This window comes from Callorhinus ursinus, unplaced genomic scaffold (genome assembly GCF_003265705.2).
Source record: "Callorhinus ursinus isolate GAN/ISIS: 27379988/994484 unplaced genomic scaffold, GSC_fseal_2.0 scaffold1, whole genome shotgun sequence".
Taxonomy (NCBI): Eukaryota; Metazoa; Chordata; class Mammalia; order Carnivora; family Otariidae; genus Callorhinus; species Callorhinus ursinus.
Window position 1 is genome coordinate 117,419,707 of NW_027397063.1, and position 19,079 is coordinate 117,438,785.

The 19,079-nt window shown below is 36.2% G+C and overlaps 1 protein-coding gene across 1 annotated transcript in view; it reads left to right on the plus strand.

Moving 5' to 3' along the window:
- RYK (receptor like tyrosine kinase) overlaps positions 1–19,079 on the plus strand; it is a 94,916-nt gene that overhangs the window by 59,137 nt on the left and 16,700 nt on the right. The window contains exons 8-13 of the mRNA XM_025867147.2: positions 1,792–1,917; positions 3,194–3,280; positions 6,871–6,940; positions 12,410–12,542; positions 13,790–13,899; positions 14,050–14,209. Of these exons, the coding sequence (XP_025722932.1) occupies positions 1,792–1,917; positions 3,194–3,280; positions 6,871–6,940; positions 12,410–12,542; positions 13,790–13,899; positions 14,050–14,209 (686 nt within the window). The remainder of the gene's footprint in view (positions 1–1,791; positions 1,918–3,193; positions 3,281–6,870; positions 6,941–12,409; positions 12,543–13,789; positions 13,900–14,049; positions 14,210–19,079) is intronic.

Consider the following 19,079-nt stretch of genomic DNA (forward strand, 5'->3'; position numbering starts at 1 on the left):
AGTATTTTTAATCTTCCTTCCCCACTCCAGGAGTTAGCCTGGACCTAATCACAGCTGTGGAACTGACTGGCAGTTTACAAGAAATACAGGGATAGAGGACAAGTTAAATGATACTGGAAGAAGCAGATGCTGGATATTCTCTAGGATAACTGAGCTGGTTTCTTTAATAAGAGTGGCAAGAAAAAGAAGAGGAGAAAGAGGGAATGCTCAAGATTAAGTAAAATTTAAAAGAAATCATGACAGTAGTTACCATCACTGCCAATGAAAGAAAGAATTATATGCCCTTTAGAAGATATGATGACAATTACAAAAGTAGTTCAGACTATCAGAAGAAACACGTCATTGCTTTTAATGTTTAGATGTCAAGCTTTGCTCAGTCAATTCTTGATTGTGACTATGACCTTGAAGAAGTAGAGATTCAATTATTATTATTATTATTTTTAAAGATTTTATTTATTTGAAAGAGAGAGACACAGCGAGAGAGGGAACACAAGCAGGGGGTAGTGAGAGAGGGAGAAGCAGGCTTCCCGCGGAGCAGGGAGCCCGATGTGGGGCTTGATCCCAGGACCCTGGGACCATGACCTGAGCTGAAGGCAGACGCTTAACAACTGAGCCACCCACGTGCCCCGAGATTCAATTATTATCTACTAAAAGGAAAATACTTTTTAAAAGTCAGTCAAAATTATTTATTAAAAATATTTTCAGTTACTATCTATAAGAAGTATTATTTTTACAGACATTAGCTTAAGGAGATAGATGGTTCATTTATTATGTATGGCAAAAACAAACACTTTTTAAAAATACAATGGAAATTCATTTGTGTATAAATAAAAAGAGACAAAAGAGAGGAGTAAAAAAATATTTGAAGACAGAATGGCCAAGAATTTTCCAAAATAACAAAACACAACAGACCACAGATCCGAGAAACTCCCAACAACTCCAGGTAGGATTAAACATATACAAATACAGACACACACCTGCGTATATCCTCTTCATACTGCTGATCAATGGCATCAGGTGTTGTCAGCTTAACCCGTTGGTCACAAAGCTCCCAAGCCTATCATCTAGATACTGTAGCAGCCATTGGTGATGGTCATCTAGGTCTGCTAACTCTTCAGGGAGTTTTCTTCACATATGTTTACTGAAGAGATATCTTAGAGATACCATTCCAGTTTTTACTTGCTGACGCTGAATCCTTCTTTGATTCTAACATTTTTTTCTTGGAATGAAAAGTTTAAGTTATGGCTAGATAATTTTGTTTTTGCTGCAATTGTAGTAAGAATAGGAAATATGGGAGCTGAAAAACAGACGTATTTCACAGTGATTTGACCAGGCTATATAAAATGAGATTGATTAAACTGATCAGATGTTTTGGTAGAAAAGATAGTTTTACAAACATCTGTTCATTTGAAAAGGTTTTTGTTAGGAGACTATATTAGAAAATCTTTGGGGAAAAGTCCATAAAAGGGATTAAATTAAACACTATGAGTCAAAGCTTATTTCATTTGGCTGAAAGGCAGTTGAAGTGGTGGTAATGGTAATATTCATTTTAGTGTTTATTGTTTTAATTACTCATTTTAAGATTTTGGGGTAGGTGAAAGTTTTTCTTTAAAATTTAGTGTGGTCTTTATAAGTAATTTTCCCTGTTCATGTGTGTGCCTTTTTCCTTTTATGATTCTTACATTTATTTATTCCTGTGAGTTGAGTCCTGAGGTTTTGACTGAATTAGTTGACCCTGATGGCATAATAAGGGTATTTATATTTCTTGGTCTGGCTTTGTTGGCTCCTCAGGTTATCCTACATTGCGGATAGAGAAGAACGACCTGAGAAGTGTCACTCTTTTGGAGGCCAAAGCTAAGGTGAAGGATATAGCAATATCCAGGGAGAGGATAACTTTAAAAGATGTACTCCAAGAAGGTATTTATTATCTCAAAACCAGTTTCTCAAGGAAGATTTAATGTTACCACTTTAAATTTTTTTTATTTCAGATTTTAAGAATTTCATCTCTTTGTGTCTAAGGATAGAAGTGCACAATTTATTTCCTTTATAAAACTGATTTTCATTTTCTCTTTCTTTAGATCTTTAATTTGCCTTAATACAACTTTGGCATAATTCTTGATTTTCAAGTATATTAAAGCATATATTATATATTAGCGTTTGTTACCTTTAAATACATTTTCGTTCTTGTTTTAAAGATGATATCACAACCTAGCAATTCTGTTTGCTGTGACAGATAGTATGGGGACTCTAGCAGACAGAGCAAGCATGGGCTTTGGAGTTACACCCAACTTCCAATCCCAGTCTCACAATTTTTTACCTGTGTGACCTTGGAGAAATCATTTAATGTCTTCCACGTCCAATTTCCTCTCCTATAAATTGAGACTATATTGTCTGTTGTTGAACCAGGTTGTGAAGATCAAATGAAATGATGTACATTAAGTGAACTAACACACAATAGATATTTTATAGATGTTATTACCCTTCCCTTCCCCACTTGTTGGTCCTTGTTTTCTTTCTTGAGTTTTAGGGTATTAATTGGGGAGATGGCTGACAGAAGAGTATAGAAATTAATAATAAAGTACTTCATTGAGCCGCTCAAGTTGTTAAAGAGAATTACCTTTCTCTTTCCACAATCCAGTTTGGAATGTTTTAAATATATATGAGTCATTCTGAATTCATCTCTTGGTTGAGATGGTTATAGGTCAATCACAGCTAAGAGAGAGGCTTGAACTGCCCCCAGTGACAAATAGTAATTAAAAGAAGCAAATTTTGGGGGTCTATTTTTGAATGCATGAGGGGGGTCCATTTTTCTCCTTTGTTATTCCGGAACTAAGCCTAGAAACTAACTCATAAATGCCTCTACTGATACCCAATTACTGAGTTCCAGTATTCCTGGCTATAACATTAGTTTATTTTGGATAATTCAGAAAGAATTCTCATATATTTAGTTTAAATATGGCATTTCTAAAAGCACGTTAAAATAGTTCTTATTTACAAAGAATTTCTTTTAAAAAATTTATTTATTTATTTATTTATTTATTAAGATTTTTTTTTTTTTTTTATTGGAGAGAGAAGGAGAAAGCATGAGCAGGGGGAAGGGGCAGAGGGAGAGAAACAAGCAGACTCCCTGCTGAGCAGGGAGCCCAATGCAGGGGATGATTAATGATCTCATTAATTATTATTTTTCCTTTAGGTACTTTTGGGCGTATTTTCCATGGGATTTTAGTAGATGAAAAAGATCCAAATAAAGAAAAACAAGCATTTGTAAAAACAGTTAAAGGTAGGATTTTTTTTCCATACTATTTCCAGAATGCTTTCCTAAGGTGGATCATGCCAGTGAAATTTCGTCTCAAATTCTCAGTCTGTGCCTGACTTTTAGTCAGTCCATGTTAATTTAGCTGATATGGGACTAACTTTGAGGAAATTTGGGTTGTTCTCATAAGGTATAGAAAATAGAGTTCTAATAATTTAGGATGTTAAAACACTACTTATTACCGAGGTTTGTAGTTAAACTACATCCATTTGACTTCATTGTTGCTGTATCTAATATTGTGTTTTTCCTAGGTAAAAATTTTGCTTTTTCCCTCTTAAAAACATTAGTTTTTCTTCCTTTCCTCCTTCCCACTCCCAGTACTGCAGTCTATAAAGAATAAAAAATGACCTCCAGACTAAAAGTACCTTATGTGAATAGCCTTGTTCACTTTCCTCCCACTCCCCCTGCCTTTTTTCTGCTATTATATATAATGCTGCAGAAAATATCCATGTGTGTATGTCTACTTTTTGGCTTAGTTTTATTGGTATAGCTGTAGTTGGCATTGCTGTCCCAAGAGATGTTTACATTTAAAATTTTGATAGATACTGTCTGATTGTTTTGCTAAAGGGTAGCACTACTTTATGTTATCATGAACAGAATACCTATATTCACATAATCGCCTTTTGGAGAAATTTGATGCTTAATTTTTCACCTTATAATTGATATTTATAAAAGTTTAAATCTTAGTTAAATCTGTTTGCTCATTCTAAGAGGAAGAAAAATGTGGTAATTTACAAGGTGCCTCATGTCTGACAGTGTCTGATATAGACTGAGATGACAGGATGTTAATTTTGAAAAAAACAAATTTAGCATTTTGATGTAGAAATAGAGGGGAAAATTAAATTCAGTTTTATATGTAGGAGGTGACAACTTTATGAAATTCTCAGTTAGTTTATAAGAACGTATGTTTTTAAATCTTAAATGAATTCATGTAAAGTATGAAGGGTTTATGTTTATTGTTTCTAAAAAGCTGTACTAACCTAACAAAAAAATGTGGAATTTGATTTCTTTTAATTTAGCAAAATTGCTTGCTTGAGGATTCTGCAAAAACATACACACACAGACACTAAACCACTAAACCACCACACAGACCACTAAACAAGTGTTTTAACTTACTATACTGTTCAGTATATATTTTATCTACCTACTTCTCCTAGCTCCAAAGCACTTTTAAAGGGTAATATTTAGGTTAGGTCCATTAGATTTCCTGACTAATTTTGAAGGATATTTTACATATTACTCTTTGTAAATGTAAAATTTGAACCCTAAGTTTAATAACTGTTGACTTTTGTCATATTTCCCCCATTTTTAAGGAAATATTTCTCTAATTTTAATATTTCTTCTGGGGTTTATACATAATCTGTGGGCAGTTTACAACTGGGCTGTTACTAATTTGTTCTGAATGAATCTTGAATTAGCAGAAGAGCTTTCTAATCAGAATTGGATTGAGTGAGGGTTGGAAGGGGGGAAAAAAGGAAATAATAGTGATAAGAAAATACAATGCGGATACTGGGACTGTTTCACAAGATAAGATTTCTCTTTCCGATACACTTGAAACTGTAGTCACTTGGTTGTTTCTACGCCTTACCACTGTAATTATAATGTTCCTTCTGAGCTAGCGGGAAATAAGAGAAAGCACAGTGAGTCCTTAGCCAAGATGTGGTCATGGTTTGCATGAGAAACAAAGAGGAAGTGCATTGACCACAGTCCTTGCCTCAAAATTATTAGATAACTCCACATGATTGGGTATCTCTGAGATTTACTCTTTTGGAATGTTGTTATTATATTTTTTAAGAATTTGGGTTTTATTTTTATTTTTTTTAAAGATTCTATTTATTTGAGAGAGAGAGAATGAGAGACAGAGAGCACAAGAGGGAAGAGGGTCAGAGGGAGAAGCAGAATCCCCGCTGAGCAGGGAGCCCGATATGGGACTCGATCCCGAGACTCCAGGATCATGACCTGAGCCGAAGGCAGTCGCTCAACCAACTGAGCCACCCAGGCGCCCTGGAATGTTATTATTTTTTTAATTGAAGCTGTGTAGAGCTGATCAAGTTCTTTCACAAATCTGTATGCTTTGTTACATGCCACACAATTAGAAGTGCAGCTTAAAATGCAAGAAGAAAGTTTTCAAAAGATTATTGCCCTTTGCCTTTAGGCATAAGCAAGAAATTGCAGTTTGACTTCTTAAAAAATTCATAAATTTGCACAGAGGCTTAATGGACAGTCTAATATAAATTTACAGAGATTAAAATTAGGAATCTGAATTTCACACAGTGAATATTGTGAAATTGAATTCCATAGAATTAATTAATTTGAGGTTATTGGCCTTAGGGTCTTATTTTATAGCTGCTAATATTTTGCAGTTTTGAAATAAGTTTTTTTATTGTTTTGTTTTTTCTTGTAATATTTTAGAATGTAAGTATTTGAGTATTTTTTTTTCAAATGTATACATCTTAAAATAGACTTTTCAGTATTTAAAATTAAAAGACTTGGACTAGACTGGGAAAGGAATCCAGGAAAATGATTTTTTCTTACTAAATGGATAAAATTATTTTTTCCCAAACTCAGAGTGTTCTTAGATCATCATCCAGTTCAAGTGTCCCTTGCTTAATAGAGTATGCTTATTAAAATTAAGAATTTGAAAAAATTATGCATAAAATGACATGCCCTGAAAATTTAACTTTTACTTGGTTCTTAATACCCTTGACAGGAAAGTAAACAATTACTAACTGGGTGCAGACCTCCAGCTATTACTATTGCAATCTGAAAAAGACCCTACTGGTCCCCAAATCATCTGGCCATAATTTATTTTTTTATTTTTAAGATTTTATTTATTTATTTGATACAGAGAGACACAGTGAGAGAGGGAACACAAGCAGGGGGAGTGGGAGAGGGAGAAGCATGCTTTCTGCTGAGCGGGGAGCCCAATGCAGGGTTCGATCCCAGGACCCTGAGATCATGACCTGAGCCAAAGGCAGATGCTTAACAACTGAGCTACCCAGGTGCCCCATGGCCATAATTTAATTAAAATTTATTTAGACTACAGAAAGAGAAATAAAGGCACATTCTGCCATTCCTAGATGATCCTAAATTTTGAGCAGTTTTTAGACAACTAGAGTTTATTCTAGCAGACATTGGTGTAAAGCACCTTTTCCAAAGAAGTACCAAGTGTTTCAAGTTCTTGGCTTTTGGTCCACGCATCTTACATTCCTACAAAGGTTTTAAACTAAATGAAGCTGTCTGGAAAAGTGGACACAACTAGCCAAGTGTGGAAGAGAGAGTGATTCTGGTTAGTTTTAGAAGAAACTGAAATTTGTGATTTCTTAGCTTCGATAGCTCTACTTTTAAGGAGGAAATGTGACAGACTCATAGTGCCTGACTTCAGTGTTCTGGATTTTACTCTTGGTTCAGTATTTTACTAGGTAGAGCTGGGATGTGGATCTTAGCTCTGCCACTCTTTCTCTCTTTTTCTCTCTCGTTGCATTGATCAGAAGCTTTATAAATTATTACTACTATTTTTACTGTTGATATACAAATTAGTCTTTTTCTTCATATAGATCAAGCTTCTGAAATTCAGGTGACAATGATGCTCACTGAAAGTTGTAAGCTACGAGGTCTTCATCACAGGTGAGAGAAGAAACCACCCAGCGCTTAAGTGTTAATAAGCATGGTAACATTGTATGCTACATTTTTATTTTAATAATGTTGTGATATGTTCTGAGTTGAAAGCTTTTTGGAATAGCTTTTTTTTTTTTTAGAATATTAAAGTGAAATGCATGCCTAGTGCACAAAATTTAAAAATGCAGTGAAGTATAAAGAAGAAAATAAAGCAGAGTATGTAAGTCCACATCTGGATAAACATAGCTAAGCTTTCAAGAGAGTTTTTACAAATTTGTATGCGTATTTTCCTTTGAAAAATAGGATAGTGATATATACTAAAAAATACCTGCTATGAAATTTTTTTAACAAAGAATACCAAAGACAAGCATAATTAACACCAGTAATCGCATCTCCTAAATTCAGCGATAGTGAACCTTTTGCCTTTTTTGTGTGGTGTTTGTGTATATGTCTATTATCTATCCAGATGATACATAGATACTTACGAGTGTAGAAATATTTTAAAGTAAAATGGATATCTCAACACTTTCAACACTTTCAGTTCATTTCCAACATGCAATTCCACAGCCCCCATGACGATGTTTTCTTAAATAATCATAACACCATTATTATCTTTAATAAGGTTAATAGGCTTTTTGATATAACTAAACAATGTACCTAACTCTTCATAGAAGTAACTATGAATTCATGTCCACATTTAGAAAAGATATGTAGCAGCTGATTGAATGGGTGTACTATGTTTTATATTTAACTAGTGTCTTGTTAGGTCATAGTATAATTTAAAAAAAAATACTTGTAGTTCTATATAAAGAACTTTTTTTAAAAAAAGCTTGATTATAAGTCCTCTTCACAGAGCTATAACGAAAGCTTCTACCTTCTGAGACAAAAAGGGCTTAAATATAGTATTGCACTGGGCAGCAGTATCAGTAATGGGGCAAGGTCTTCATTTTTTTTTTTTTCTAAACAGCTTGTAAAGTCAGTTTTGTTTGTATGCCTATTGCAGATTTGGTTGCGTATATTTACAAAAATGGGACAGTGACCATCCCTGTTGGAAGATATTTATGGACTTCTGGGGGAAAAAAACACATGAAAAAGTGATGCATGCAAAAGGCGGCATGCATTTTAATTTCTGGGTACTTTGAGCAGTTACTTGGGTTCTGCCAAAAAAATAAGATGACTATGCAGAGTTCTATTTTTGAATGTCATTTATACTTTTGTTCATATTTGAAAGAATTTGAGAACCTAAAAAGAAGGCAGCAGTTGTAAAATCAATAAAATGGTAATGAAAATCAAACTGAGTTTTATGGCATTGTGATGGTGGAAGAGAAAACAAGCCAACAATGAAGATACAAATATTTTTGCTGTGATTGAACATAAAACATCTCTTAGCTTCTGGGCAGCCAGGCTTGAGGAACCATTAAAAGTTGATAAATCTCAGTATTAGAAGAGAAACAAACATAAATATTCCTTGGGGGAAGAAAAAAGGTTTTCTAGTTTCAGATTCTGAGGCAGCTGCCTCATCAAGCTTATCATCTACTTGGGGCATTGATTAATATAACTGAACAGATAAACTTTATAGTTTCACTGAGTATAAAAAATCCCAGGGACCTTTGAAAAAAATTGAACACACAGTAGTGAGGGACGGAAGATGTCCCATTGAAGGGTTAAAGTCAAGTGGTTGAAGAAAGTCATCTTCCATTGGCCTGATTCAGTCCAAGTGTAGAACTTACTTACAGAGGAATGGATGGCTAACTCATTCCTGAGACTGTATTTTCTAAAAAACACATTTTGTTTCCTCTGAGTAACAAGTAATGGTTATTTGGAAATGTACTTCTTGGCAAGTATTGGAAATGCTTGATGTTCTCTTATGCTGACACTAGGGGGAAGGGTCAAAAGTGTTTAATACTAGTATGTAATGTTAATCTAGTATTTCGGTACCTACCTGGTATTCTTACCCTGGTAGAAGGTCCGCGTCACTTCAGCACAGAAGTGGGAGACTGGATAAATCCAGACAAAGCCAGGATTTTCCTAAGAAGCAGTTTTATATCCACTGTAGCCCAAAGATTGGCTGAAAAAATGTTCAGGAACAAGTATTTGGAGCATTTTTCATGTGGCCTTTCAGCTGTAGGGTTTTCCAGCAAGCATCCTGTCAGGATGAATTAGCAGCCCCAAGACACCCTTAGGTGATGGAATTCCACATGCTAAATGGGGCTGATACTGGACATTCAGTGATTGGGGAAAGTCTAGAAGCAGATTGTGTAGCTTAGTCATAGTTAATTGTTCTTCCTGGCTATACAGTAATACCAGGACTCCTAGGTTTTTTGTTTTTAGTTTTTTTTAAGTAGGAGCCACACCCAGTGTGGAGCCCAATGCAGGGCTTGACCCTGAGATCAAGACATGAGCTGAAATCAACTGTTGGATGCTTAACTGACTGAGCCACTCAGGAGCCCAGGACTCCTAATTTTTAATGAGCAAAACATATTATCAATATGTAGAAAGTACATTATTGTTCTTTCCACTCATTGTTGCAGTTTGTTTCACTTTTAAAGGGACTAGGGCCTACCATGCTTTTCTTTTCGACCCCTGGTGTCATGGCTGTGTCTATGCATTTATTTGTTCACTCGCTTATTCTTTTTTTTAAGATTTTATTTATTTATTTGACAGCGAGCGAGAGCAGGAACACAAGCAGGGGGAGTGGGAGAGAGAGAAGCAGGCTTCCCGCCGAGCAGGGAGCCCGATGTGGGGCTCGACCCCAGGACCCTGCGATCATGACCTGAGCCAAAAGCAGACGCTTAACGACTAAGCCACCCAGGCGCCCCTCATTCGCTTATTCTAATTCATGAAGTACCCGTTTTGCACTTGCAACTCTCCTAGGCCTGAGGGATAAAAATGAACTTAACGAGCTTCAATGTTCATATTACAGAGCTTATCAAGCAAACGAAATACACTCAGTAAGAAATGATGCCTTGTTTCCGAATTTAACTTTTTAGAACTGGTTGTGGTGTATAATTCCACATGCAAAACATGTTTACTTCGTGTTTTAACATTCCACGAGTAAGAATTGTAAAGCGTTGACATATTTTGAAAGTCTTTTTATTCCTTTTTCCACTGGAATTTGTGAGAATAATTTTTACTGTAAGTTAAAATAGCTGTAGAAATAAAGTTTATTTTAATTATAGCTTACTTTAACGACATCAGAAGTGCTTCGTAACAGAGTGCTCTTGAGTTATTTCTACTTGTAGTTTGGCTCTCCACTGGCCCAAACTGCCTGATGGCGACCTTCTTAACCCTGAGTGCCTCCCAGCTCTCCCTCTGCAAGCACACTGGGCAAGACTGAGAACTAGATGCAGTTCTTGTCTCATGTCCCCACAAAACTTTCCCTTCCTCTGCCTTGTTCTTGTCTACAGCACGAGTTTCTGCTCTCATCCATTCTTCATCTAGGTCCCAGATCTCCCTCTTTATCCTCCTTTCCTTTATAAAATGGACAGAATGAAGACCAGCCATTTTGTACTTTAAGACATCTTCATGCAGCTTGTTACCTCTTCTGGAGGGCTTTTAATGATTTGATCTCAAAAAGCACTAAAATACCTTTAACCCTGCTCGGTGGATTTCAGACATGAGAGGAGCAGAGGAGTAATTTTGGGGAGGGGGGTTTGAGAGATCGAGTAACTCTCACATTACTTCTAAAATCATGGTGTGCTCAGTTAAACCTGAATGCAGACCTGCTGTAGTCATTTCAGTGTGCATGCGACTTGTGTGAAGAGAGGCTCTGTCACTTCCCTTGTATTCTTTCTTGCTCTCCTGGGAGGGCATATCCAGTGGTCCAGGGGAAAGCACAAGGGTTTCTGGAATCAGATGAAGCTTTGAGTTTTTTTCTCCATGCACTTGTTTGTCCTTGGCAGATTATCTAACCTCTCTCTGTATGGGTTTCCTCACAAAGTGGGACTAATCATCACTGGCACTGTTAGACTGTAATGCAAGCAGAAGCTGTACTTAGAGGGGTTACCTTGTGCAAGTTTACTCATCTCTGAGTCCTCATTTTCCGCTCCTTGGGGTTAGTGCTTTCCCTTTTAGTAACTCCTGTGCAGCGTGAAGGGAGCCCATAGCTTTTACTTGGGCACTGTTGGGCCAGAATTGGGTGTGGTTTAAAAGAGACACATGCTCAGTTGAGACAATTTAGAAAATCCAGAAAAGGCAAGATAGCAAGCAAGGTAGAAATGATCTAAAGCCCTGCAACTCAAAAGACAAAACTTTTAATTCTTGTCATATTTTTGTGCAGAGTTTTATTAGTTTTTCTCCATGTTTGGAATTATCCTGCAAACATATGTGAATTTTGTATCTTGCTTTCCTATAAGATAAACATTTACTCTTCTTAACATCTTTTTGTGACCATTTAATTGTTATATACTGTCCTATGATTTGGGTGTACTCTTGCCTTACATTTGCACATTGAAGTCGTTTGCAACTTTTTGCTATTAATATTGCATTAACTGTCCTTGTTCATGTAGCTTTTTAATGTTTAATATTATTTCCTTATTAAATATCCTTAGGCAAAATTTGCTAAGTTAAGGAATAGGACTGTTTTTAAGGCTATGTTACTTGTGTTGTCTTATTAAATGCTTATTTTCTGTAGCACAGAATATAGAGCATTGGGTGTAAAAATAAGAGTTCATGTTAGTTTTTGTGTTCTAGAAATTTTCAGCATAGTGGGGAAAATGAGGTAATTATGTATGAAGTTACATAACCTTGGAGAGAATTAAATTATTTCCAGATACCAGTGGGAAGAGGTGTCATTAGGCAAAAGGATGAAAGTATTTGTGTGCCATGGAAATTTAAAGAGAAACAAGAATGTTACTACATGCTTTGGCTTCATTCGTAAGAGCATTTTATGGTTGATGTGATGCCATGTTAGAGGTATGGAAACTAAGGCCAGGAGATATGGTATCTATAAATGGTAAATACAGGATTTAGAAATCAGATTCTAAGTCCCATGTGACCAGTTAAGGATATCTTGGCTGTTGTGGCAGTTGCAGCCTCTTTGAGGTCTTCTTGATGATCATATTCTGGTCCATAGTCTGCATGGGGTCTTTATTTTTCTTCTTTAATGTGTTGATGGACTTAAGGGTATGTTATAATACACTCATAATGCGTCAAGTCATTTTTAAACGTCTCTGATTACCCTTTAAGAGTAAAGATTTAGTGTGGCTAGAGTGTGTCTTCAGAGAATCCAGTCCACAGGAAACAACTTCGAGTTTACAGCTTTTCCCTACCAAGAAAGTGCATATGTGGAAAACACTGAAGTCTAGTTTCAAAGGGCATTTGTTAATTTTATTGCATTTTTAAAGGTAATCGTGTTTTTAAGTATGTTTGAGATTTTCTTGTTTTGTTTTAGGTTATCTTTATTACTTTTTATTAAAAATAAGCCTTTGAGGTTTTAGATTTCACTTGTCTTTTTCCTGATTTCTTATTATTTTGTAGAAACCTTCTTCCTATTACGCATGTGTGTATAGAAGAAGGAGAAAAACCCATGGTGATACTGCCTTACATGAATTGGGGGAACCTTAAATTGTTTTTACGGCAGTGCAAATTAGTAGAGGCCAATAATCCACAGGTGAGAAAAATTTGCCCAGATATCAGTTATTTACCAGGAACTTCTGATAGTATTTTTTGAAAGTAGATGTTAACCTTCTTATATATAAACTGTGTAAAAGCCTGCAAAAAGAAACTGAAAATGAGCCAGAAGATAATTATAACCTGTTGATTTAGAGGAAGATGGTTTGTGATTCCTGTCTTGAAAGTTGCACTTTACTGATGCTGAAGTTTTTCCTTTTTCTCCATTGTGTGTTTATTTATAATCACCTCAACTCTAACACCATCTCCATCATTTTCCTGATAACTCTTTGAAGGCACTGGTACTAGATCTCCGTTCTAGGAATGGAAACACACTTGACTGAGTCATTTGGTCCATATTGTACCAAAAGCTGGTGGTGACTGGAAGTCTGGATTATGGAGATAATTGGATCTATTTTTAATATGCTTGGCTATAAGATGTCAGTCATCTAAGAGTTTCCTTCTCTTCACTGCTTGTGCCCATAGCTATGAAGCATTTGGCTACGTTCCAGATGCATGATGGTAGTTGTCGTAAAGCCTAGCTGTTGTTTTGTTGCCTATTGTAACTTGTAGCCACATTAAGTTTGTTTTAGGGTTTATAATAATGTACGTACTACGGTTACCAGGAGAAAGTGGATTCAAAGGCTGCACTGAGTATTTGACTTAATATGTAAATTGACAGGGTTAAAGCCAGGGTTCCAACAAGTTGTTGCAGGCTGTAGCCCATCAGCATCACGTGAGGAAGAATTTCATTCCTCAGCCCACAAGACTGGCATCCTGGCTCTAAGAGGAGCACATCAGTAGTGAGAGCTGTAGACTTCTGTTAGCTAGAAAATGGTCCCCAGAGATCATCTAATAAAAACTATGAGTTCTAAAGAAGAGAACAGGTTATTGAGTAAAAAGCACTGGACATTTTACCTTGAGAGTCTGGCAGTCATGGGACAGATAATTATTGAGTAGCTACTATATGTGCTGGATGTTGGGGAGCTATACCTGACATATGAGAGAGGCGGTAAAGTAAATGGTAAGTTACATTACAGAATGGTAAAGCTGTAGTAGATATAAATATTAGGGAGCTATGGGAACATATTCTTGGCCAAGACGTAGCTTTTTAAAACTCCATATGTAGGTGTAAAGAAGTATTTTGGGATGGAGTAGGACTGTGGAATAAAATAAGCAGCTGACTGCCATCATTATTTTTGTGCTAACTGCAAAAGTCATTTTTTTTTTTTTTTTTTTAAACCACAGGCAATTTCTCAACAAGACCTGGTACACATGGCTATTCAGATTGCCTGTGGAATGAGCTATCTGGCCAGAAGGGAAGTTATCCACAAAGACCTGGCTGCTAGGAACTGTGTGTAGGTGCCATGAGCTCACCATGTCATTTCAGTGGACTGGGGGCTCTCCCCAGGAGTCACAGTGGGCATCGTATGGTATTGAAGAGTAACTGTGATCCATATGTTTTAAATACGCCGATTGTATTTGATGTTCATGTCTCTACTTTTCAGCATTGATGACACACTCCAAGTTAAGATCACAGACAATGCCCTCTCCAGAGACTTGTTCCCCATGGACTATCACTGTCTGGGGGACAACGAAAACAGGCCAGTTCGGTGGATGGCTCTGGAAAGTCTGGTTAATAATGAGTTCTCCAGTGCTAGTGATGTGGTAAGTTCTGGGATTCCCGGATATCAGCAGGCTTTATGTTTTAATTTTTTTTTTTCTATTTTTTTAAATCTAGTAATTTTTCCCTGAAATGTTTCAATGAGAGAGCAAGCGTAGTAAGCTCCATTCAGTTTCTGGAAAGAAGCTGTGACCCAAACCATGATCTGTTACTGTGCGTAATCACATTTCATCCTCAGAGTAGCCCTGTGAGGGGGCTGTTAACACTATGAAGTAGCTGGACACTAATATCCCAATTTTAAAGGTGGATATCAAGCCTTAGAGAGGTTTCCATAGCTGATTATTTTTCTTTTCTTATTTAAGTCTCAGAATGACCAACTGGTTGCCAGATCATAAAGATTTATTGTTTTCTTCTTTTCAAACAGCCTCTTCCAACATTATGATCTGTGTAATTTATAATTCCCCAGATGTCACTTTCTTCCCTTTTGTCGGTTTCTGAGTAGTTCTGCCCACCAGAGCAGATCATAGAGTGGGATCCTTTATACTTAGTGATGAATAGTTTCAGAAGCTGTGTTTACTTGTGGGTATTTTGCAGATATTTTAAGTTGCTCTCATTTTTTATTTATTTATTTTTGATTATTCATTTATTTATTTATTTGACAGAGAGAGAGCACAAGCAGGTGGAGTAGGAGGCAGAGGGAGAGGGAGAAGCAGGCTCCCTGCTGAGCAAGGAGCCCGATGCCGGGCTTGATCCCGGGACTCCGGGATCATAACCCGAGCCGAAGGCAGACACTTAACTAACAGCCACCCAGGCACCCCTTAAGTTGCTTTTAATTTCTCAGTTTTTAGTCTGATTTGAAAGATGGATTTATTTTCCTGTCTCTTGCTTATTGCAGTTTATTATTATAGCTGAATAGCTAGAGATTAGGTGAAACTTCTGCTTATAAGGTCCCACTCTATGACCACTCAACAATGTTAGTGTTACATATAAAATCTTATAGATTGTTTGCTTCAAAGTTTCAGTTGTAAAAATCGGGCTTACTATATTATTGTATCTTGTGTCTCATCAATATGTTTTATTTATAGTATAGGGTTACCCTTTTACTTCCAAGTTTGTATGCTTTAAGGATTACTCTTAATATTACTCATTTCCCCAGTGTATTAGTGTCCTCTGGATGCTGTAGCAAATTATTGCAACTTTGGTGGTAAAACAACAGAGATTTATTCTCACAATTGAGTTGTGGAGGTCAAATGTCTGATATCAGGGTATAGGCAGGGCCATGCTCCCTCCAGAGGTCCTAAGGGGCAAACCTTCCTTGCTTCTTCCGGCTTCGGGTGGCTGTTAGCATCCTTCATGGCTGCATCTCTCTGCTTCATGTTCGCATCACCTTCTTCTCTGTGTATGTCTGTTTCTTAAACTCCTGCCTCTCCCTTATGAAGATACGTGTGATTGCATTTAGGACCCACCTATATAATGTAGGATAAGCTTTTTTGAGAGGAGGAAAGAGTTGCATTTTGTTTTTGATTTTGAGTTTTCTCAAATAATATGAAAAGAGAAAGCAGAGTTTGATTTTAGGCTACCACACAGCTGCTGTACTGAATATCATTAAGGACCAATTTTACTCTTATTGATATGATACTAGTTTTGGGCGTTGCCAGATCTTTTTTTAGAAGTTCTGAATTATAGCTGGAATTCTTTGCCAGCTTCTACATTAAGCAAAGCTGTTTTCACGGGGGTACAAATGAGTTTAAAATTTGGTTTTAGCACATAGCTTTCAAACATAGTATCAGTTAAACTAGAACTATATGGTTTTCAAATCTACCCCTTTAGTAGAAAGGCTACATCTGAATGTTTTTGAATGCAGAAAAGTAAAAGAAACTTTGTTCGGTATTTTTTTTTAATCTTACTCCATTATTGATTTAAAATATTAAGTCACTCATCTCTTTGGGATCTTTATATTTTTTTCAGTGGTTGATTTTTGAAATTTATGATTTTGTTACTCATTGAAATATAGCATAATTGCCTTAGCAGAAATGAAGGGGCAATTGTGTTGAACCCAAAACTAGTCTAATGGGCGGGAAATAGATGTTTCTTAAATGACAAGTATGCCATGTAACTTCAGAAGATTGGGGATTGTTTGATTATTCTCAGAAAAAATGATTATTCTCTTAGAAAAAGGAATATTGATTGATAGGTCATATTTCAAGGGGATATACGAGATGGCCGGTTGTGCTGTTTGCTTGCACATGGAAGCCCCCAAAGTATGCATTGCTTAATTTAACGTATTTGTATATTTCTGTGTAGGCATTCCATTGTATATTTAAGCAGTAATAGGAATTGTGTTTTACAACATTTATGATTAAATATTTCACAGGAACACCTAAGTGAAAATTAAATTAGATAATACAGTTTCGACCAGTGAGACTATAGTTAATAATACATCCCTCAGTAATGTGATCTACATCTTTTCAGCCAGGTACACTGTCCTATATTAGCTGATAAAATCTTAGTTGAGGATACATGATTTAGTTAAGCAAATATTTCAAAATTATACTTAGAATTAGTTACTTTTATGGTTATGGTATTTTAGAAATATTGCAGGAGTTCACATATTTTATGTAAGAACTTGTTTTCTGTCAGAATGTAGTTGTACTAGATATCTTGTTGCTGCTTGAGCACTTGACAGCTTTATTTTTAAAAAAAATCTCTGTGAACTTAATGGTGAGCAACTTAACAGGAGACTTACTTTAAAATCATAATTACTTTTAGTGTGTCTTGGCATAAACTTACTTGAAATGTCTGTGTGACCCAAATTCTTCTGGCTGTACTTAAAATGTGATGGTGAGAGTACCCATTGATTTACATTTAGCATGGTTAACCCCTAAAATGTTCAGATTTTTCTTCTTTAGATTCTTAGTAATTCATTTATTTTATTTTATTATTTTTTTTAAAGATTTTATTTATTTATTTGAGACAGAAAGAATGAGAGAGAGAGAGAGCGCACATAAGGGGGGGGGGAGGGTCAGAGGGAGAAGCAGACTCCCTGCCGAGCAGGGAGCCCGATGCGGGACTCGATCCAGGGACTCCAGGATCATGACCTGAGCTGAAGGCAGTCGCTTATCCAACTGAGCCACCCAGGCGCCCCAGTAATTCATTTATTTTAAAGTGTGTGTGTGTGTGTGTCTGTGTGTGTGTGTGTGTGTGTGTGTGTGTGTATTTCTTCCCCCTAATATCTTTTGCCTTGGATAATTAAGATTAAAAGGAATAGGAACACTGTTCTGTTTCCTATGACTGTCATACAAATATTAGTGTAAAAATCCATTTTTCAGTTTTCTGGGATTGAATATTTTTGAATTCTTTATTTTATTTTATTTTATTTTATTTGAGAGAGAGCACAGAGGGAGACTGAGAGGGAGAAGCAGACTCCCCACTGTGCAGAGAGCCCTACACGGGGCTCGGGGCTCGATCCCAGGACCCTGAGACCATGACCTGAGCCGAAGGCAGATGCTTAACTGACTGAGCCACCCAGGCGCCCCTACTTTTTGAATTCTTATATTAAAACACAAATGTTAAAGATTGTTTTTTAACATTTGTATTGAAAATATGTACATATAATCATTATTCTCTGTTCCTGTTTTTCCTTTATAGATGGAGTTGGGGGTTCAAAAACCACACTTAATATGCTACTTTGGGGCTGGGAAAGTTTATACATAGTCATATGCAAAATAAGTAATGTAAAGTCACTCTCACCAGTCTCTACACATGTAAAATACATATTTCAGGTTTAAATGTAACACTTAAGAAATGGTATTACTGGGCGCCTGGGTGGCTCAGTTGGTTAAGCGACTGCCTTTGGCTCGGGTCATGATCCTGGAGTCCTGGGATCGAGTCCCACATCGGGCTCCCTGCTCGGCAGGGCGTCTGCTTCTCCCTCTGACCCTCTTCCCTCTCGTGCTCTCTATCTCTCATTCTCTCTCAAATAAATAAATAAAATCTTTAAAAAAAAAAAAAAAAAGAAATGGTATTACTGCCTTGGAGAGGGCATTTTCTTTGTCCTTTAAAAGATCCTTAACATTTTTGCATTTTTTTAATAGTTGAAAGTTCTATGTGATTTGTTTGGAAATACATTAATGTTTTCCATCTTAAAAATAATACATTGCATCTCTTGCTTGTGTTTTCACAGTTTTTACTGGAAGGATTCAGTACTTCAGTATGTCAAGATTCTTATAATGTTAATATCAGCTTTTAACTGTTGAACTTAGGAAATATGCACAACTAGATTTTGACTAGTTATAAATCTCTTTTATTATTCCAAGCTATGACATCATCTTAGGCAGTCTTAAGAATTTCTGGATATTGTTTTCATCAGATGTAGATACCACCATTGATTTTTTTCCTGTAACTTTCTTTTCCTTTATTTGAAAATAGATTTCTTGATTTATTTCTTCTTTCAATTATTTAGGTAATTATTGTAGCTAACATAATTCCGCTTTTAAGAGACTACATCCTACTAAGAGACTAAATGCAATCAGGAATGCACAATTAAGTTTCTTTCTTGGTGCTTTTTTGTCTTTACAGTATTACATTGTGTTTAAAAAACATTTTCTTGGGAAAAACAAGTTAAGGAAATGATTTCCATGCTAATCTTATCAGCATGGCTTATAGCAATGAGGAGACTCTTTAAGGTACTTGAACAGTTTTCAGGGTGTAGAGTAAATTAAAATGTTTTCCTGTGCCTTTACAATATTTATTTTGTGAACATTAAAGATGACCTAGAAGAAGAAAGGAAATCTGCAAAGTTATCCAGATACTATATCTACGGCAGAGTGCTTCTTACTGCTCTTGTTTGCCCAGTGTCATGGAAAGTCATTGCCACACCCTGAGCAGACTTGAGCAGGAGAAACATTCATAATA